This window comes from Lactuca saligna, chromosome 2 (genome assembly GCF_052625555.1).
Source record: "Lactuca saligna cultivar CGN05327 chromosome 2, ASM5262555v1, whole genome shotgun sequence".
Classification (NCBI taxonomy): domain Eukaryota; kingdom Viridiplantae; phylum Streptophyta; class Magnoliopsida; order Asterales; family Asteraceae; genus Lactuca; species Lactuca saligna.
Window position 1 is genome coordinate 168,621,570 of NC_136418.1, and position 22,056 is coordinate 168,643,625.

General features: G+C 37.3%; 3 protein-coding genes across 3 annotated transcripts; 2 read left to right on the forward strand and 1 right to left on the reverse strand.

The window, feature by feature from the left end:
- The first annotated feature begins 10,085 nt into the window (after positions 1-10,085).
- Positions 10,086-11,886, forward strand: LOC145030358 (uncharacterized). Its single transcript, XM_078978734.1, has 4 exons — positions 10,086-10,328; positions 10,839-11,001; positions 11,086-11,633; positions 11,704-11,886. The coding sequence occupies exons 1-4, from the start codon at positions 10,086-10,088 to the stop codon at positions 11,884-11,886; spliced, it is 1,137 nt and encodes a 378-aa protein (XP_078834860.1).
- A 1,336-nt stretch (positions 11,887-13,222) lies between these two features.
- LOC145032681 (Phototropic-responsive NPH3 family protein) lies at positions 13,223-15,980 on the reverse strand. Its single transcript, XM_078981573.1, has 4 exons — positions 15,747-15,980; positions 15,172-15,241; positions 13,888-15,108; positions 13,223-13,803 (listed from the first exon to the last, which is right to left on the reverse strand). The coding sequence occupies exons 1-4, from the start codon at positions 15,803-15,805 to the stop codon at positions 13,402-13,404; spliced, it is 1,752 nt and encodes a 583-aa protein (XP_078837699.1). The 5' UTR covers positions 15,806-15,980; the 3' UTR covers positions 13,223-13,401.
- Positions 15,981-17,893: 1,913 nt separating this feature from the next.
- On the forward strand, positions 17,894-19,433 carry LOC145032682 (CASP-like protein 5A2). Its single transcript, XM_078981574.1, has 3 exons — positions 17,894-18,415; positions 18,928-19,060; positions 19,146-19,433. The coding sequence occupies exons 1-3, from the start codon at positions 18,201-18,203 to the stop codon at positions 19,335-19,337; spliced, it is 540 nt and encodes a 179-aa protein (XP_078837700.1). The 5' UTR covers positions 17,894-18,200; the 3' UTR covers positions 19,338-19,433.
- Positions 19,434-22,056: the final 2,623 nt, after the last annotated feature.

Genomic DNA, 22,056 nt, shown 5'->3' on the forward strand with positions numbered 1-22,056 from the left:
CTGCGAAAGGAATCTGGCACAGACTGAAGGAATTCTATTAAGGTGATGTCGACTTGGAACATTCTTTGTAGAGGACACTTTTGTTAGAATTTGGATATTTTGTGAGGAAAACAAATCACTACAAGAAAAACGAGATTTTGTTACGGAAGGAATCTGTTGCGAAAAGCTGAAATTCCATTGCAAAAGACGAATAACGATGGAATTCGCGACAACCGTTTTCCATCCCAAAAAAACCCCATAGCAGCGTTTTCTAGGGAAACAATCATTTTGTCGCAATTGTGACAACGGAATGAAATATGTGGTAGATGGTATTCTGTCGTGTATTCCATGGTAGGATTCCATCACAAATTCAATCTTTAACAAGAAAACCAACATCACCAAAGCCCGGTTTTGCAGCCTGCTAGGGCTTCCTCGGGGTCCTTCCTTTTTCGATCCATAATCCATCCCTAACTCTGCGATCTTGGAAATGTTTTATCAAATGGGTTATACGGAGGATTTGACCGTCGTCTGTAAGGCGATGCTTCGTAATGTTCCGGCGATGAGTAAAGTTATGCGAACCTATCGTAGTCTACCGGCCTATGGTTTTCGAACAATGACAGATGTTATTAGCAAGATTCTCAAAGAGGCCGAAAAACCAAAGAAGGGTGAAAAGAAACGAATTGTGAAAGTTGGGACCTATGAAACTGCCCGGACCCCCAAGAAGAAGGTCAAGTGAAAGGCTCGCAAGCCATAAACCCCAACGCCAAGTGACCACGAAGATTCGCAGTCCAACAGTATCAGACATTCCAGTTCAACACCATGAACATGATGATACTTCTGCAACTTCACAACGCCAAGTCTCACAACAAGTCACTTCTAATTCTGAGTTAACTTTTCAAATACCTACTTCTGTTCCGATTAGTGATGATTTGTTCCAGGATTTCTCCATTCAATCACCAACCTCTACTGTGTCCACTCCGATTACTATTGTTCCTTGCAGACCTGTATCTATGGGAGTTTCGCATACCCAAACTTTTCTCGCACAATCTACTAGTGAACCTCTAGTTTCTGTCAACGCATCTAATATGGGGGCAGGTGCTTCATGTTTCACTCTTGGTATTTCTACTCCACCCATATCACCTCTATGCCAAGACGATCCAGATACTATTTATGGTGATGATGAAGAAGATTTTGGAGAGTTCACTTACAGTCCATTCATCATTCGGACAGAGAGTGATGATGATGCTCCAGTCACCCAAGGGCAGTTCAAGGCATTGACTGAAAAGTTGGATTCCTTAATTGAATCCACTAAATCATCCTCTCTTGGTGATTATTCTCAAGAAACTGCCAAGGCATTCTTTGACACACTGACAAAGGAACACTCTGTGAACCTTGACAAAACGAATCAAGCAGTTGGGGCTTCAACATCTATATGCAAGCAAACGACTGAAAAAGTCGATAAACTAATCTCTGAAGCTCAATCCATCATGATCACCTTCCAGGCATCTTTCAAATCAAATATTGTGAAAGCGAATAAAGCAATAACCAGCCTTAGCACTTCACTTCGAATAGAGAAGGAGGCTCTAGAAAAGGTTCGCACCAACATCTAATATGAAAATTCATAGCTCAACACCTCCATCTCATCCAAACTTCAGAAGCTTCAGGATGACTTGGCCACAGAAAGCAAAATAATGGATGCTCTTGCTAGCAAGACGTCGAAGGTCAAGGTGTTAACTGTTCAGCTCGCTGCTGCCAATTCGCAAAATCAATGAACTCGAATCTGAGAAGGCAGACATGAAAAACTGCATTGCTGATGTGATCTCCTTACTTTCAGACATCATTGAGACTCGTGATTCTCTAATCTCGATCACTATCCGGAAGCATTTGCCTAAAAAACTAAGGTCGATGTTCACCATGCGTAACCGGTTGGAAGGTGTTTTAGAGCCAGTGGTACCTCCAAAACAAGGGGGAGAACAAGAACGAGGTAAATCTTCTGCTAAGCCAGCTGGCGATGATGAAGAAACTAAGCAACCACCCAAGTCAAATAAACCGAAGGATAATGAAGCTTCGCATATAAAAGGCAAAGAAAAACTCGTCGATGATGAAGAAGAAGATGAACCCGAGAAACTTAAGTAAAAATATCAGGATGAAGTTCTTGATGAAAACTTGTGAATCGTAAGAGAGGCGAAAGAGAAAGAGAAAGTTGAACATGAAGTTCAAGTCCCTTTGGAAAGCAGCAAGCTTTTATTTCCATTGTGGACTTTAGAGTGAATTATGAATGAGGCAGTTGACAATCCAAGCCAATATTGGTTAAAGTTAGTTGTATCTTTTGACTTGCAGAACACACAAGATTCAGAACTAGATCTTCGAATCACACCAAAAGCCTTCAAGTTTTGAAGCTTCGTCAAAGTTGCGAATATGCCTCCAACTGACAACGGTGCTGATCATTTTCACTTCTCATTCTACTTAAAACACATGAAGACTCAATATCAAATCTGGAGTGCGAAAATATAACAGTTGTGAAGGTTTCAGGGCCGATTGAAACCGATAGCTTCCCAAACGCTCGTTTTAAGGTTGCTAGATGAGCTGCAAGTCAGGTATGTGAGTTTACACTTGCTAATCTACCTTTCCTGAACCCGTATGACTGGATTTTGATGTTTAATCTATTGCTCAATGATGAATAAAATTATGAACCCGTTGTTTCTCATCTCAAGAGAATGTCAGTTTCGTACATTCAAGAGGTTGGCAAAATGGATATTGAGATTGCTTCCGTTTTTAGACAGAAGTCCGTTGTATTCCCCAAGGCAAATCCAGAAGATTTTGACAAAATGAAGTTGGGGAAAATACGAAAGGAAGGATGGTGCATGGCCTTTCAAATGAAAGAGCAAACAGATGTTGATTTTCATAAAGTTTGCTTCCATCTTGCTGATAAGCATCTTTACACCACTTCTTGCTTACAATACGTTTTAGAGTTTATGGATAAGTGCAAAGCGAATCGAAAAGGGGATAAGAAGTGTTTCTCCAATATGATCCTTTGGTATATCTAGGTTTTCAAGGTCTTGTTGAGTATTATACCAAAACTTTTTAAATTTCAGAAGCGTACCTAACCGTGGAGGTCTCCGTCCCAATTTACGCAGAGCGGGAGATTGTTGGGTCATACAATTGCATCAATTATTTTATTAATTAGTCCATTTAGTATAGCAGGTTGGTCCTATCCAACCGGTTATTTATTATTAGGGTTTACCTATTTAAGGTGCATGCATGCACCGTATCTTGTAATCGTCTAAGTTGCAAAACCTACACATGCTTTATAGTAGCAATTATTCATCGAGCTCTTCTAAGGCTGTGATTATTAATCATTCGACATAACTTGATCTTCATTTTGTGTTTTGATTCTTTTACCTGTTTGGATCTAATCGATCATTTAAGTTTTATTCTAATCAAAGATATAACATATGAGCGTTGTCTTGATCGAGATTCCGAGTCAAGAGCAGTTTCTGAGGGTCCGAACATGGTTTCAAAATCGACTTCATGAAATATTTTTGGATTCGATGTAACATCTATCCCAGGTATTACTTAATTTATTTAAAATCTAGGGTGTGTGGACTCGGCGAGTTGGGACTCCAACTTGTCGAGTAGAGGGAATTTCAAGGACGTGGGATCTACACTCTACTCGACGACTCGGAAGGACGACTCGGCGAGTAGGCGTTGTCATGATAAAACCCTAATTTTATGGTTTTCCCCCAATATAATCTCCTTAAGGGCCTTGAGGCTGACCTCCCATCAGCCTCTAAACCCTAAGAACACCTGTGCTAACCCTATTCCCATTCTCTTCCATTTTGTGAGCTGGTGTGGTTTTGAAGCTTAAGAAGAAGGAGATAGTGTGAAGATCTAGCAAACCAAGCACCCATCCTTGAGCTTGACCTACTTGTGGACTGTTGTAAGTCTTCAAGACTCGGTTTTATCACAGATTATGGCTAGATCTTGAGAATACTCTTCATTTTCTACCCTTTTTGTTGATTGCATGCATGAGGTTCAGAAAGTTTGCAACTTTATGAATCTCCAGGGAAAAATGGTCCCAAGGTGGGCTAGATCTGGCCTTTGGTCGAGTAAGGACACTATGGAAGGGTTTTAGGGCATAATTCCTTCTTTTTGGCCATTTTGATGTAGGGGCATGCATTGGACATACATGTCCATAAAGCCTCCAACTTTGGAGCGTTTTGAGGACTAGAAACCTTTCTAGAAAGGAGGGATTTCAGATCCCTAGGTTTTGGACCATATGGCAAAGCTTTGGAGATTTCCAACCTTTACTAAGGACCTTAGAGCATTTGAAATGGTTACAGAAGATAAACTTGGAAACTTCATGCTTCTAGGCACATTAGGGCTTCAGATCTAAGCCCTAGAATCCCTGTATTCGGTGTATAATTACAACAAGCAAACAGGAAGGGGGACTCGGCGAGTTCCCCAAGCAACGCAACGAGGTGGGTTGGGTTTCCCCATTTTTTCTATATATCATGTGAACTCAGCGAGTTGATGAAGCAACTCAGCGAGTTGGCTAGGGTTTGATCAGGTCTTCTGAACATGGAAGGAACTCGAAGAGTCACTAGATGCACTCGACGAGTTGGAGTCAACATAGACCGTTGACTTGGACTGATGACCTTAGTTTTGACCAAGGTTGACCATGGTTGAGTTTGGGAGTAATTTTGTGTTAATGAAAAGTCTATCTTATGATGCTTACATGCATTTGAGTTGGAGCAACACGTGTGACATATTTAGTTCTAGCATTGTCAGTTCAGCATTCGAGAGAGGTGACTCTTCTCACCATACCAATGAGTCTAAGGCAACAAGGTCGGCCCATTTTATGATATGTGGTACAATAGTTGTAGTATAGATATGTGGTATGATAGTTAGGTTTGTGTTAAGCTGTATGTTAGTGACTATGTGATTTTTTTCATGAAAGACCATGGGGGAACCCATGACACTTGGATGTAAGACCATGTGGGGGAGCCCATGGTTGTCCGACAGGGAAAGACCATGGGGGGAGCCCATGGCGCTTAGGTATAAGACCATGTGGGGGAGTCCATGGCATCCTTATAGAGGGATATCTGGTAAAGATAGGTTTTATAACTAACGTTACGTGGTAAAGATAGCTTTATGGCTAGTATGATATGTTATATGGTAGAGATAGCTTTATGGCTAATATGATATGTTATGTGGTAGAGATAGCTTTCACAGCTAATATGATATGTGGGTTGTGGATTGTGTGTGGGGTTTGCTCTGGGGGACTTACTAAGCATTAGCTTACAGTTTGTGGATTTGTTTCAAGTACTTCTGAGCCCAAGGGAAAGGGCAAGGCGTAATGGTGCGACATACACTCTCTCATTGATATTTTGTGGGATACTCTGATAGTTTTCAATAAAGATGTAATGATTGTGGATTTGAAAACAATTATGTTGGGATTTCATGATTTATGGAAATGTGTTTTATTAATTAAAAAATGAAAATTTTCTTTTGAAATTTTGGGTTGTTACAAGTTGGTATAAGAGCCTTGGTTTGAGGGATTTGAACACACTCTTGGTGTAACGACCCAAAACACGACCCAAAAATTTTTGTTTAATAATTACTAAATACATCATGTCAATTTCATCAAATAAAACTCGTACGTCAATATCTCAAAACCATAGCAAAGTATTACAAGAAAACTATATCAAGACTGTATCAAATCATATCTATGACAAGCTAAAACAATTCCCAGGATAAACTGAAGTTGTGGTGTGTGCGATGCCATCAACCCGAGCTCTTCTCTTTATTTTAGGAAGTACCTGAAACCAAAACTGAAACTGTAAGCACAAAGCTTAGTGAGCTCCCCCAAACTACCACATACCATACAATAACATATAAACACATGTTGGGCCTTGCCCACTGCATCAGACCGAAGTCCGGAAACTGCATCGGACCGAAGTCCGAAACTGACTAGGACCTTGTCCCCTGCATTGGACTGAAGTCCGGAACTAAATGCATCGGACCAAAGTCCAGAACTGACTAGGACCTTGTCCCCTGCATCAGACCGAAGTCTGGAACTAACTGTATCGAACCAAAGTCCGGAACTGACTGAGCATAGCATAGCATAAACATATCAACTAGCGTGAACACTTAAACTGCATACTGCATCGGGCCGTAGCCCGGAACACATAACACATAAATCCTACCTGAGCCACGAAGGCATCAAACATACTAACTACTGCATCGGACCGAAGTCCGGAAACTACTGCTAGCTAAACAGGCCGGCATTGTGGCCTTAGACCCGTTCCTACTGGAAAGGAAAACTCACCTCGTACATTGGCTGCTAAATAAACTGCTCTGGGAACCGACTACTGCTGCTCTGCTATCTCCCCAACTACAATTTCCATAAATACGCTCAATCAATTACTGATAACTGTACTGAGGGTAAAATGACCATTTTACCCCTGGTCAAAGTCAACCTCCAGTTGACCGGACTCGCCGAGTCTGAGGAACTACTCGCTGAATTCTGTCTAGCAGATTCCATACAACTACATTTGAATCCGCTCTATGGTTCCTAACTCGCAGATCTGAAATCTTGGAACCATCTGAACACGTAAAGTTGCTAATTTTACGTGTAACCACGAAGGAATGAAGCCATCTTACTCAAACATAACTTTACTCGGGATACCCTGATTCATGATAATGATTTTTGGAAACTTCTTTTGTAAACACTTATGGTTTTAGATTGGTTTCAAAAATGAAAATTTTTACCTTGATTTTTGGGATGTTAGAATGAATAGTTTCCAAACTCTAGGAACTTGTTGGTTGTTATGGTATGAAATCATGCACTCCAAAAATGAAAATATTCTATGATTGTACCTTGATAGCTTCACAAGAATACACAACAACCACATTGTATTTATTGATCACTTCTTTGCTCTTTACCATAAAATCACCAAATTTGACTACTCGGGGATTTGAAGAGAATATACACATCTATCCTTTGCATTTAGCATCGACATCATTTGTGATTAACTAACTTTGATTAATATGATTAGTCCAAATGGACATGTATCTACTAGGTCTGGTTTTCATCAACAATTTGTGTAGAGCTCTAACAAGACAATTAGAATAAACTTATAAAAAATTAAGGACTTTGCAAATCAAAATACTACTCTAATAGGTTTGAAGGTGGGAAAATATACATCTACTAAATTGAAATTGTATGGGTTTGAGTTCATCAATGGTGCTCTTAATATCATAGACAAAGGGAAGTTTAAAGAGGCAAATCGTTTGATACTAATGCTACTACATATATTGGTTGCAACCAACTCTTTGTTCAATATGATTTTAGGGTAAATTACACCAATCATCCCTCGTACATGTACCAAAATGCACATTTGATCCATATTTTCAAAAATTAACTCAAACCGTCCCTTATATCGTAAAAAGTTGCATGCTTCGTCCCTGATGTCATAAAAAGATTGTTTTAGCTTATCATTTTCTGGTTTTCATTTATTTATTATGTATTTCTTATTAATCTATTAAAAATTGAGTAAATTACATGAATGGTCTCTATGGTTTGGGGTAATTTGCACGCTTGGTCCCTAACTTATTTTTTTTAACTCGGAAAGTCCCTAGTATTTGTTTTTGTTACATGCTTGGTTCATGTCTTACCTAAAAAGACTATTATTTAATTAGGGAAAAATGGTGAAGTAGGTAAGGTAAGGTGAGGGGTGGGGTGGGACTAGGGGTGTGTTTATTTAAATAAATTGAAAAATCAAGGGAAAAATAGTTTTTTAGGTAAGAAAGGGACCAAACGCGTAAAAGAAACAAACAGTAGGGACCTTCCGAGTTACAAAAACAAGTTAGGAACCAAACATGCAAATTATCTAAACCATAAGGACCATTCGTGTAATTACCCTTAAAAGTTATATAATAAATTATTTGGGCCCACCCCTTTTAGACTATCAATTAACCATCTATATATATTCTTTTGTATATCTAAAACCTACACCCAACCACCACCTACCACTTATCACTGCCGCTCCACTGAAATCCACCACTCCAAGATACTCCTGACAACACCATCAAACTGTCACACACTCTTTTCATCTTTTCTCTCAACTCCGACAAACTGTTGTTGGCCCTAGTTCTATCGCACCAGAAAACACGACAACGTCAACGGACTTCTGACCACCTCTATGGTGGTGGTGGTAATGTAGTGGTGGAGTTATTAAGTTTTTTGGTAGCTGGACAATATAAAATAAAGAACAAATTATGTGAATGGTCCTTTAGGTTTTGGATTTTTCCCTAATGTTGTCCCCACGGTCCTTTTTTCCCTCAGATAGTACCTACGGACCATAAGTTACATGCGTTTCGTCCCCGAGTTGGATGGCCGTCCATTCCAACATTAAGCTACCCCATGTGACTTGCAGATGAGGGTAATTATGTCATTTTACCGTAAAGGACCTTTTCTAAACATATAAATTAATAGCTATATCTATTAAGGTGGCGGGGTTTAGTTTCAGACATTGACTTTACACTTTATCTCTTTCCCCAAGAAAACCTTTTGATCATCCCATCTTCTTCAATCGTGAGTTCTTATCGTCGTCTGAAAAAATAGTTCAATTGATTGAAGGATGTATCGAGGAAAATGGTGCTCACATTGTGGTCTTTACGTCCACGCGACACCCAACCACCTGACCTACGTAAAGAATATAGTAAGCACAGACCTTGTGATGCTAGGTTTTGACGAAATGTAATTTTGCTTTCCTCCATCATTAACATTTTATTGTTCTTGAATTTTCACAGCAGGTTCTATTTCAAGCTTTTGCACATTCAAGATATATCATGGGGTTCGTTCACAAATACGGTATCTGGAAGGTCATACATAGATGGGCTTGTGGATCACTTTGATTTTGTGGACATGGATGTGTTTTCAGTCCACGAGTTAGATGATATGATGGTAGTTTTAGGGTACAATGATGGAGGTATAATGTTTTACCATTTCATGATCCCAGAGACAGACTTGGAGTGTGGATTGTTACCCCTTGGCACCGATCAGGAAGTCATTCAACTGGCAAGGTATGTGCCTAATCATAAGGAAATTAATTTATACATTGAGCATGGGAATCCTAGAGTAGTCCCTTAATTTAAGTCCCCATTTAAGGTTCATATTGAGGAAGATGAAGGGGATCATTCTCTTGAAATGAATAGGGTTAGAATGAAAAGGAAATCAGTTGGTTCATGTAGTAAAAAGTTGGATTTGAATGAGCCCACTGATTTTTCAAAGTTGATTGTACCCTATGAACCTGTGATCAACAAAAAAAACAATCAGTTGATCGAGAGAGTGATCCCTTTATGGGGTAGTGTTTGAGGATAAACATGGTAAAAAAGTTGTTGACACAGGGGATGATCACCAACCAAAAGGGGATGTTGATCTAGTGGATGATTATGAGGTAATGGGGGATGTAGATGTAGAATATGGTGGGGAAAAAATCTACATGATGTTGAGTTTCGTGAGGATGAATACAGTGGAAGTAAGGAAAGTGTTAGTGAGGGTCCTTGGAATGAGTGTAGTAGGAGTGAGGGTAATATGACAGATGATGAGAGTAAGGATGAAGACTTCTTTGTGGATTTAGAAAATATTGTAGATGACGTGGATGTTGATATGAAAGAATTTCATATACATGTTGATGAGGATGTTGAGCGAGTTCAAAAAATGACCAAAGAAGCACGTGGTAGTGGTGTTGACTTTACTGAAGGTGAAGATTTGGAGGTCATAGGCCCAGAATCATTTGAGTCACCTATTGTAGGTGAAGATAACAACAGAGAGAAGATGTTGAGGGACATAAGAAATGCAAAAAGTTGTTTAGAGGGTGTAGTTCATCCAAAGGCTTTCACATTAGGACATAAGTTCAAAACAAAGAAAAATGTGAAAGAATAGATAAACAAACATGCAGTAGAAACCAAAAGGGATTTACATTTTGAAAAAAAATGACAAAACAAGGATTAGGGCTAAGTGTAGAAGAGTGGTCCCAGATATGAGTGGTGGGCCATAGAGAAAGTCAAGGACTGAATTCAAGTACAAAACAGTAAATATGAAAGAGGGTAAATGTCCTTCGGTTGTACTAGTGTCTAGACCTAAAGAGACAGATGACTCGGTGGTAAACACCCTAGTTAGTGAACATCGGTGTTTGCAATCAAGAACCATTAAAGCTTGCAACTACAAATACATTGCAACAAACACTGTGAAGCAAATTGAGAGTAATCCAACCATTCCAGTCAATGCACTTCAAGAAGATCTCATCCAAAAATTTGAGATGAACATGTCAAGAATGAAGGTACATCGGGCAAAGGCATTGGCTTAGAAGCATGTTTTTGGGGATTTTCATAAACAATATGCTATATTGAGGGACTATGGACTAGAGTTGATGGAACGAAACCCAGGTACTAATGTGAAGATTGATTGTCATATTGAGCCAAATTTAAATTTTGATACAAGGACGTTTAGGAGAATTTACATTTGTTTAGGAGCATTAAAGGAAGGATTTAAGGCTAATCTAAGGGATTTCATAGGGTTGGATGGTACTTTCATGAAACCACAAATTCATGGACATGGTTTTTGGAACAACTTGGTGATGATCTGGAACTTTATGCTAATTCAAACTTCACTTTCATCTCAAATGGGCAGAAGGTACATTTACTTCAATTTAATTTGTTATTGTCGTTATTTAGTCAACTAAGTACTGATATATTTAAATAGGGTATCATTCCTACAATTGCCAAACTTTTCCCTTAAGCTGAGCATAGGTTCTGTTTAAAGCATATTTTTTTAAAATATGAAAAGACAGTGGACGGATAAAGAGCTCAAAGATTGGGCGTGGGCATGTGCAACTGCTACTACTGTAAGGCATTTTGAGAAAGCATTAGAAGATCTAAAGAAATTCAAAGCTGAAGCTCATGATTGGCTAATACAGATTCCTCCAGCTCATTGGGCAAGATCTCATTTCTCAGGTTAGCACTTCATCTTTCAATTATGTTAACATTTACTTGTCATTGGTAGGATTTATTCTCATTTTGTATTATATGACTAAACAGGGAGGGCACATACTAACATCTTGTTGAATAACCTATGTGAGGTACTGAATGGAAAAATACAATGTGGTAGGGATAAACCTACCATTTATTGTTTAGAGTATATTAGAGAGTATTTGATGAAGAGAATTTGCAATGTCCAAAGAGAGATTGATAGATGTCATGGTCCTCTCACACCAACTGCCACTAGTCTTCTTGAGCAAATGAAAATACAAGTACAAAATCACAAATGTATTTTCAATGGGGTTAAAACTCAAGTCACTACTCATTGGGGTGATCGGTTTATTGTGAATTTGGATGAAAAAACATGCACATGTAGACATTGGGAAATTACAAACATGTTATGCTCACATGCAATAAGTGCAATATGGGACAAGATTAAACATGGAGCAAAGAATGTTCTCGAGTTGGAGAATTGGGTTCACCCATGCTACTGGCTAGTTACATGGGTAGAAGTGTACAAACACAAAATTGAACCTATAAATGGTAGATTAATGTGGCCCAAATCACAATGCCCAACCAAGTTGCTTCCACCCAAACATGTTGTTCATGTATGTTTTCATATATCAATATAACTACAGTTTCTGAAGAACAACAATTTAATCTTATGTACATTTGTAGGTGGGTAGGCCCAAGAAGAAAAAGAAGAGGGCATATGATGAACCTGCTACACAGGGGCATAAACTATCCAAGAAGTGGACCATTGTCACATGTGGAAAGTGCAACAACAAAGGGCATAATTCAAGAACTTGCAAAGGTCAAGGTGGCCCTAATGACAAAAGAACTGAAGAAGCAGGAGGATAGAAGTGATTATGGGGGTTTTGTTGAGAACCATTAGATCTTTTGATGTAATTTGCACTTTACTTTTATGGTTATGTTAACACCTGTGTTTATGTACCAAACAATACTTACTTTGGGCTCCTTATTTTGTATGGTCATGCATGTTGACCTTGAATCATTGTACACATAGGTAAACTATGAAACAATGTCAACTATTGTTGTGACATACAATAGCATTTTTGTTATAATGTTGCTCTTGTCAAGTTGTATTTGTGATATTTAAAGTGTATGGTCATGCATGTTGAATTGGTGTTCTTGTCAAATAATATTTGATTACACAAAGCCATGACACAATAACCTTGTTCTTAAATTAAACCATTAAACCATTTGATTACACAAAGACTATAACATTAAGACAACATTAACCAGAACATAATTTCCTGCAGTCAAACTCAAAACAAACACAAACACTACATAAATCATGCTACAATTTCCTGTCTTCAGACTCAAAAAGACCACCAGTACATTAACCCTATGACCACGACACTACTTCCTGCATTCAGACACCACATTCAGACGCAACTTCAACCATGCTTCAAGTAACAAATTGCAAAAAGACCCCAACTGAAGAAAATGATTAAATTATACATCCTAGCTTGCATTGTAGCTTGTTGAAGAGATTATTGGAGCTTGTCCATAGACCTGATTAACCCAGGTATCACTTCCACCGATCTAGGGCACATGTGCTCATCAAACCACCCAATCCAACCACACCTTCTCTCATTACGAAGACAAGTCAAAAATCGCCTTCCAGGGTTGCGATCTAACCAGGATGTGGCGATGGCTAGATCACGATTTCCACAAGCACATATCAGCATTTTCCTCAGCTTTTTTTCTCTAACAGTAGTAGTGATCGATTGAATTGGGAGGAAGAACAAGAAGAAGTGATATAGGCGTTAATTTATATGTTCAGAAACGATCCTTTAAGGTAAAATGACATAAATACCCTCATGTGCAAGTCACATGGGATCAGCTTAACATTGGAATGGACGGACATCCAACTCGGGGACCAAACGCGTGCAACTTATGGTTCGTAGATACTATTAGAGGGGAAAAAAAGTTCCGTAGGGACTATATTAGGGAAAAATCCAAAACCTAAAGTACCATTCACGTAATTTGTTCTAAAATAAATTATAATTATATTAAAAAGAAAATAATGAGAGCAACATAGTAATTTTATATTTAGTAAAGGATCAACATGCAAATGTAAACTAACAACGACGGAAACACCTTTTTAGGATATAAGGAAAAAAGTTAATTTTTGAAAATAAAAATTAAACGTGTATTGATACCTGTATGGAACGATCGGTGTAATTTACCCATGATTTTAATTCTTGATATATTTATGAGTTTGTCTATGTTACGTGATAAAAAAAAAAAAAAAACGTATTGTATTAACATACGTAAACTAATTAAAACTCACGTATCAAATACCACGACACTAGAAGAAGAAAGAAGAAGAAGAAAAAAAAAAAAACCCTACATACGTCGATGTCTTCTTCGCTTGCAAAAAAAATTCCAACTTCTCTTCTTCTTCACCATTTTCCTCATTTCATACTTCATATTCTCACACTCCCTTTCAAGCTCAACAACACGCTCCCTCATCTCTCCGATCCCCTGCGATCTAACAACTTCACCATCGTTTTTGGTACTATTCATTTGATCCTGCGACTGCGAGTTCTCAAGGTTTTCCGATACAAAAAACCACCCGGCGATCGACGTCCGCAGCCGTAACTGTTCAAAAAACAGAACCTGAACAATAACACGAAGAGGAAGCCTCTCATTCTGAGCTGCATGAGTACTCGCATCCAACGACAGTTTCTGAATGTTCATCAGTCTGCAGATCTGCTCTCGCTCACAGTCCGTCAGCCATGGATGCGCCTGTAACAATAATAATAACGTTCCTCTTCCAAACAATTAAACAAACCCTAATTCAAAAACTTAACCTAATTTTCGAATTCATACCTTTAAAAAGATATCCAATGCGCGATAAATCCCATCGGATTGAGGGCGGGCGTAATCTGGAACAGCAACCGCGAGCGATTGGAACTTTGATAGCTTCATGTTAACGTCAGCCGCCACGTCAGAAAGAAACGAGTCAACAAGATTGGCTACAGATGTCAACGAAGTCAAAGACTGTGGAACATCTTCTAACCCTTCTTCGATTATACACGGAGAACACTGTGTGCTAGTTGTATCCATGGCCATGGACATGAAGTAATCAAGAATCCTTTGAAAACAATCGATGTCATACAGAGTATCAACAGAGTTAAACCCTTGATTCGGTATCAATATATCATCTAAAACAGCTGAATCCAACTGGGCTCCGACCCGTTTCTCAAGATTTTCCCTACAAGATGGAGACACGTGTAACACCAAAGCAGTGCGAAGGAGTCTGATAAGAAACTTAGTGCCAACAATCCGTTTTCTGTTCGGAAGCAACTCAACAATTTCTTCCAATAATGCCCTTTGATCGGCTGCTGAAGGAGCAGAAACTGGTTTTGAATGGCTTGCATCGTTGAAACTTGATTGTCTGTTCATTAATGGAATGTATTTCTTCGCATACCCCACAAGAGAACCCGCTATTGTTTCAGCTTTCATGCCTTGAGACTCCATGGTTTGAATCAGTCGTTTGTATAAATGTAAACCAAGAAAGGAGACATCTTTATACCACCAGTCATCACCGAATGTATGTGGTTTATTTGAGGTGGGAACTCCATTCCAGATTATAGAGGTTTGTGTGATGTTATTGACTGGTGACGTGGCAGTGGGAGGGGGGTTGTATGGGTTCTGACCTGAACAAGCTTTTATAGCTAAAGAATCTATGCAGCGTGAGATGAGGTTGAGGTCTTCTGCATCTGAAAGAACTTCTTCACAGCTTTCGAGAGCATCCATGGTGTCTGACCAGGTGGTGAACACTTGTTGTAGGAAGGTCTCTGTTTGTGTGATTAGGTTTTCTTCTCCATAATCATCTGTCATTTGGAGGTAGTCTGAAGCACATCGAAGGCTGATGACATTGTGGGAAGTGAGTTCTAGCTTTATGCAATAACAAAATTTGGCTATAAGTTCAAATGCTTTGCATCCACCAGGTATGTCATTCAGATGGACACTACAAACTGGAGCATCTTCATCAGGATTGTCTCCTATTAGCTTTGCTAATAGCGCACTTCTTGAAATCAGAGGAAACTGTAGAAAATAAAATGTCAATTAAAACATATGAAACAACTACTGTCTAAATTGATTACAGACCTTGTGGAGATTAAATGATGTTTCTCCAATCTCAATTATGACATCACTGGGAAGCCCACTGGTACACTGCCTGAAGAGGAAAGAAAGAACAATTTAAATGATTTGTTGTTAACTGATAACACAAATGATAGAAGTGTAAGAAGAAAGAGATAATGTATTAGTGGACATGCATGTTAAACAAATCAATCAAGACAGATAGTTCATTGATCGTCTTTAATGGTACACGATGAATACATGAGTTTAGGGTTTCCTAGATTATACTGCGAATATTATCAATTTTCGACAAATTCAGGAACAATTTTGTATGGAGAAGTACTGCGATTCACATAAAAGAAACCGAACTGATGTTCTATTCTTCTAACGAATACATTAAGTGGCTATAGGTGAAACTTAACCAATGTCGTGAGAATTTGCGAATTTTCGGTGGTAATAGCATAAACACCTGATCGAGAAGAGGTCGAATTAAACAAATCTGGTTTTTACACCAGGAAATAGTAAGAATTGATACAGAAACACGTATCAATCGATGTATCAAAAGAAAATCGAGGAAATCTGTGGATAGTTGAGTAGATTACCATGTATGGTCTTCAAGGCGAAATATATCAGGTTTTGTACCAAGCTTCATACAAGCCATTTGTAAATGTCAATGGTGTTCTTCTTCTTCGTCTGGACTTGAAGAAACATAGATCAAGTGAAAGAATTGAATCACGGAGGATGATTTTTCTGGAAATAATCTTCATAATTTTGAGATCTAGATAGCGAGTGTGTGTGTGTGTCCGAGTCTATGGGAGTAACCAAAGAGAGGGGGAGTTCAGTTACTCTTTATTTATTTTTCTTTATTATTATTCTTTTTTATATACTGGTTGGCTTCTGCTTAACATGAAAGTTAAAAAGTGAATAGGATTTTATAAAATAATAACTAAGTATATTTTATAGTTACATTATGGGATAATTAAATTTCTTTAATAGGTTTAAATAAACAATTGCATTAAATAATGCATAAAGGATATCAATACTAATATCACTAGCATATATATCTTACGTTACATCAGCAAATTTTTGAGTCATCAATTTTAATGAATTTTCTGTTTTAAAAATATTATGTTTTTTATATTTTCAATTTTATAACTGTTTTTTGTTTGAACCACTTTTAGAGTTTTGGATGATAGACTAACTCAAAATCGAAACTCCACAAATAATTATTCAAAAAATTCCAAATTTCATAGTACAATATATTATACTTCTACAATCCAAAAATGGCAAAGAATTTGTTAGCAAAAGTTAACAAGTGACTAGAAATCAATATGTATCAAATGGAATAATTCAAACAAAACAAACGTGCATATGCATATGTTTCTATTCCTTAAACCTACGTCAATCTCATTTTCAAACTCTCATTGATGATTAACAAAAATGGACTCGTCAATAGCTAGAACATGACTATCTAATTATTATACATTCTAAAAACTAGGTACTAGTAAAACCATTATACTAGACTACATGATGGATAGTTTGTCTATACATACACCCTCTTTTAGGGAATATCTCAAACCCGTTTGGAGAGGTGTTATCACTCGATGGAAGGTTTGGGCGGAAGTCAGAGGAAGAGGAGGATGGAGAAAATGGAGATAGGTAGATGATGGGAAATAATCGGAAAGCTTTAATCAGTTCCCTTATGGTTGAAGGTTGATGACAAGGTCCATGACAACCGCTTAAATTGACCAGAAATATGGAATCAACGGGAGGAAGAGAATGAAGGAATAGAGTTAGGGGTGGTTTCCAGATGAATCAGTGGTAGGATTTGGTGGTGGCAGATAGTGGTGGTGGTGACAGGCAATAGGGGACAATGTGGTAGCCAACAATGAAAGATAAACCGATTCATGTCCGATGTCATTTTTGGTGATACCTTAAGCACGAAACCAAAATTTCCATCAAAAGCATAATAAGAACAACAATCACTGAAAATAAGAAAAAAAAAAAAAAAAAAAACATATATTCAATTTCATTATTGTTCTAACAAAATCTGATTTTGGGTTGGTGAGTCTCAATCTCATCCAAAATATAGAAATATAAGATGTTTAAAATGATTTACCGACAAATGTAAGATTTCTAAATGAAATAAACAAAAGCCACATCAAAATATCACATGACCCAATTCAAATGTGCTAAGGAGACATAAATATAGATGGTTATGACCCCCTGGAAAACAAGAGAGATTGTTTAACAATTATGACCTTCGATGTATGAAAAACACGAACGTATTAAAAGAGAACATATAGAAATGAGGAATGTTTAAGTATACTGTATATCTGTCACTATCCAATATTGAATAACGTTAACAACATCGTTAAGTATTGAACGGTTTGTTCAAAAAGAAAGTCATATTCAAAGAAAATGAGACGTGCGATAGCGACAATCTTTTATAAACTCATTTTCCGAGTCATATTTGAAAAAGAGGCATATGATATTGACAACTTCTATAAACTTATTTATTATAAATTTGTTACTTTCCAAATGATTCATTAGCATACCTAAATTTGAATTTGTTATCAAGAGTACAAGCAACATAAATAAATTATTATTTAATAAAAAGTGTTCTTTACCATAAAAGGAAGAAGGTTCTACAGCAAAAAGCATATAAATTGCAACTTTTTTTTCCTTTCAAAATAAATTATTAAAGCAAGAAGAAAATAAGTTGTGATCAATAATATAAATAAATCAATAGACAATATTCAAGCATAAAGTTATAGACTTTAGGAAAACATTCCCCTCTAGGCATTGGTGTCCACCGATTGCTACCAACTTCCCTCAATCTCTTGGAAGAAATCTATACAATTTCCTCTTTGAAAAACCCCAAAATCCAAAAGTTCGTCAGACAATCTGCAAATCGCATAGAATCTCTGTTGAGAATCGTGTTCTTTAGTAGTGTTGATGCAATTCCATGTGCCGTCGTTGATGGTTGTGATGTGATTTTTGTTTCCGGAATTTGAGTTTTAAGCGACCGAGTCGAGTGGAAAGAGGGTATAAGTATGAGTCGGCCGGCGGTGCATCCGGTGGAGCCGCCGCCTTTGATTGACGGAAGAAACGATGCAGCGCCGCCTCGAAGAGTGAGGATGAAAGACGTGCAAGGCATGCCTGGTACGTCAACTGGACTCGCCCTCCGTCTCTGTCAGTTCGTCTTCACCGTCATTTCTCTCGCCGTCATGGCTTCTACCTCCGATTTTCCTTCCGTCACCGCCTTCCGGTACTGTCTCTAACTTCGATTCTATTCTCCTTCTTACATTGCATGTCAAACGGATTATATTTCATCTTCAAAATTGACAAAAGGATTCTGAAATTCACTTGAATAATCGCTAAACGCTTGAAAAGCTACTGACTATTTCTCCAAATACGATAATATTGCTGTTAATTTGCAACAACATCCATATCAATTTTGCATCTAATAAGTATTAGGTTTTGGATAAGCTAGAATTGCAGAATTGAACTTGAAGAATTCATATAGTTAGATAACCATTTAAATGATGAGGTTTAACTAAGAGGCAGGTCCAAAAACCTAGAAAAGATCAAAGAGTCATTTAGGGATTTCTCTTCCATTGTCGCTCGTCTGAAAACGCAATCAACAAAGAACCGATCTAACAATGGTGATAAATAATGACTCTTGGTGTATGTGAATGGATAGGTTTTTAGATTAAAATGACTAGTTTTTACTACTTTCTATTATGTTAAACTAATCATCAACCATGTACACATAATTAGATACCTTGTTGCTGCTGTTGGGTTGCAAAGCTTATGGAGCTTTACACTAGCCTTGATTGATATCTACGCCCTTTGTGTCAAAAGAAGCTTGAGGAACCCTGCAGTTATTACTGCATACACCATTGGAGATGGGGTAAGATATCTTGAATCTTTTAACCAAAAAAAACACATTTTTTGTTATTCTAATCTTGAATTATTTTTACATAATTGTGGCATAGGTTACATCAACTATTACTTTTGCTGCTGCATGTGCATGTGCTGGAATCACAGTTCTTATCAGCAATGATCTTAATAGATGTGACATAAACCATTGCAAAAGGTTCATGTCTGCAACAGCTATGGCTTTTATAAGCTGGTTTGCTGTTTCTCCATCTTTTTTCTTGAACTTTTGGTCTTTAGCATCATCATGAGGAGTAAAAGCAGCTATGCTCACTAATTTCTGTTTTCATTTGTGAACATTTTAATTTTTAATTAAATGCAATCTGTTTGAGGTTGTAGGTACAAAATTTTGCTTGTTATTTGGAAGTTAATTAGTGTTTTTGACACTTTTGATGTCAAGTTTTGGGTATTTGTGTCTTGGGTTTAAATTGGTTGGTTGTGACAACTGACAAGATTAGCTTCTATAATTTTGTTGTTTAAGATAAATGTTTAGAAAGTTGTGGGGAATAGCAATGTGCTTTATTTTTTTTATTCATAATAGAAACATGCTTATACTTTTTTACACATAATTGGATATATTTACATTTCGTTACCGATTATAGCAAATATATAACTTGAAATTTATGAAATGCGTAAAGGTTTCATCTTGAATAATGCTATTATTGATAAAGAAATGTAAGTGTGTTGGTATTATGGGTATGAAAGAGTATGTAGATTGCTATTATGTGTATAGAAATGTAAGTATGTTGCTATTATGGTTAAAAAGTGAAGTATAATGCCTATAGTGGTAAGTAGAATGAAGTATTGGACCATTCCTCCAATTTTCCATTGTACTTGCATTCGGTTACACCATTCAATACTTTGATTCATCTCTGGTAAATCGACCAATAATGACAAAGATGTTTCTTTTTCACTTGATGAGTTTAATGGATTTAACATTTAATCTGGAGATATATATATATACACACACACACTAGTATAGTGTATCTGCGCGATGCGGCGGCGATTATTTATTTCATTCTGGCAATTAGGATCGAAAGTTAGTGTCATTTTGGTGGTCGTCAGATTGTTTGATTTCAATTTGTTTCATTCCAACGATTTGTTTCTTTCGGCGATCATCTGTCTCTAGACGAGCAGAAAATAGTAATTTTCGTCTATTACTTTTTAATCGGCGGCTGATGACTATTGATTTCATTTAACGAATAATGTTAAGATGATGATAAATTTACATTTTGTTTGTTTCATTTCGAAATTAAAAGGTAAATATGTTATATTAAATGAATAATGATTATGCTGGAGAGTTAACTGTGGGAGTCGAAAAAAAAATATCGATAAATCCAGATGCAAAAACTGAATAAATATCAATAACCAAACCATTTATAGGGTTCGTAAACACATTCAGATCGAGAAATCCTTAGAAAAATGGACCAAAACACACTGCTAAACACACATAAATTTAGAAAGACAAAAAGGGGATCATGGTGGTAGTGAGGATACGGTTACGAGCGGTGTAGAACGTTACGTGGTGGTGTAGTTCTGGTGTGATGGTGGTTAGAACAGGGTTCATTGGTAGTGTGGCCTTAATTATGGTTTTTGTTTAAAGAGGGATAGAGAGGAGTTGTGGCTCCGAAGAAGATGACGACAGCTAGCTAACATGGTGGTGACGGCGCTTAGTGCGGTGGTGGTGGTGGAAGTGAGCGAGGATGATGGTGACAGTTCTAGGAGAGAAGTAGAGTCAGAGGTGGATGGAGGCATTGGTTCTAAGAGAGAAAAATGGGGAAAATTATGCAGGAGGAGAAAGGAAATGAATATTATATCTTGGGTTTTACAATGAAGAGGATAAAAGAGACATGTTGGCAATCCACATGTAGTTGAAAAAAAATTGTACCTCTTGTTTTTAAGATATCAAGCTTATTTCTTGTACAATAGGCATTATAACTTGTAATTAAGACATTGATTATGTATGTATTATAATATAGTATAGATATATCATAAATTAGCAATTGGTAAGAATGTGCTTTCCGAACGTGCATTATAATATTATGGTCTCTAATATTGTTGATGACATCTACACATTATCGAGAGATGAACAAAGTGTACAACAACATTCATTGAGGTTTTATGTGGCACAATGCCACAATGTATGAAGTGAATCTTAATATCTTTTGCAGCGGATGTTGTTGATATTTTTGAAATCTACATGATATTAGACCATCTGCATCGCTTCTTTTAAATGCTTTGCAATACTATTTTTGGAACGACCACACCTAAAAAATTGTTTCTTTTTTATGATGTTGTTTATAGGGCTTTTTTTTATGGATTTCTAGTAGGTGTTGTAAAGCTAAAAGTTATGTTGGAGTTCTTGGCTTCACAACCCAACTTCTGCTACAACTTTGATGTAATGGCTTTCTTTTTCTAGCTCCTTGCTAGCATTTATGATATTTCCGTCGTTCTAAAAAATAATTGTCACGTCCACTTGCCACTTTCAACTTTTGAAAGCCTTGCAAAAGAATTGTGGCTCACATTTCTCAATAATTAATTTTTTACGTATTGTGAAATTTTGAAAGCTTTGCAAAAGAATAGTGGCCCACTAATTTGTTTTACAAGAATTGATAATCATGTCGGTGAGTTGGCTTTTAATATTGACAAGTGGCACTTTTTACGGCTGTGGATGCTCTTACTTGTACATGTCAAAAATGTCAATGTGTTGTATACTATGTGGTAATGCGATATTTGTCGTGAATTCACTCGGGTCTACACACTTTTACCATTTCATTAATTTCTTTTTCATGTCAGCATTTTATCGATACCCTCTTCCAGTTTTGTTTGATGCAGAGGCGGAGTTAGGAGCGCCCCTCCAACCATTTTACTTGAAGTGGAAATATACCCATCGAATCATATAAATTATATAACAAAGTCAGTCCAAATAGGTTTGAGAAAGGCCCGTTGACCCCTAAGCTTAAAATAATG

Excerpts from the sequence above, each read along its gene's own strand:
- LOC145032682 (XM_078981574.1), top strand. The coding sequence starts at position 18,201 with ATGAGTCGGCCGGCGGTGCATCCGGTGGAGCCGCCGCCTTTGATTGAC. Across the intron at positions 18,416-18,927 it reads CCTTCCGTCACCGCCTTCCG|ATACCTTGTTGCTGCTGTTG; the intron begins GTACTGTCTCTA and ends ACACATAATTAG. Across the intron at positions 19,061-19,145 it reads CATACACCATTGGAGATGGG|GTTACATCAACTATTACTTT; the intron begins GTAAGATATCTT and ends ATTGTGGCATAG.
- LOC145030358 (XM_078978734.1), top strand. The coding sequence starts at position 10,086 with ATGAAAGAGGGTAAATGTCCTTCGGTTGTACTAGTGTCTAGACCTAAA. Across the intron at positions 10,329-10,838 it reads TGAACATGTCAAGAATGAAG|TGGACGGATAAAGAGCTCAA; the intron begins GTACATCGGGCA and ends ATGAAAAGACAG. Across the intron at positions 11,634-11,703 it reads CACCCAAACATGTTGTTCAT|GTGGGTAGGCCCAAGAAGAA; the intron begins GTATGTTTTCAT and ends GTACATTTGTAG.
- LOC145032681 (XM_078981573.1), bottom strand. The coding sequence starts at position 15,805 with ATGGCTTGTATGAAGCTTGGTACAAAACCTGATATATTTCGCCTTGAA. Across the intron at positions 15,242-15,746 it reads CGCCTTGAAGACCATACATG|GCAGTGTACCAGTGGGCTTC; the intron begins GTAATCTACTCA and ends TTTCCTCTTCAG. Across the intron at positions 15,109-15,171 it reads CATCATTTAATCTCCACAAG|TTTCCTCTGATTTCAAGAAG; the intron begins GTCTGTAATCAA and ends TATTTTCTACAG.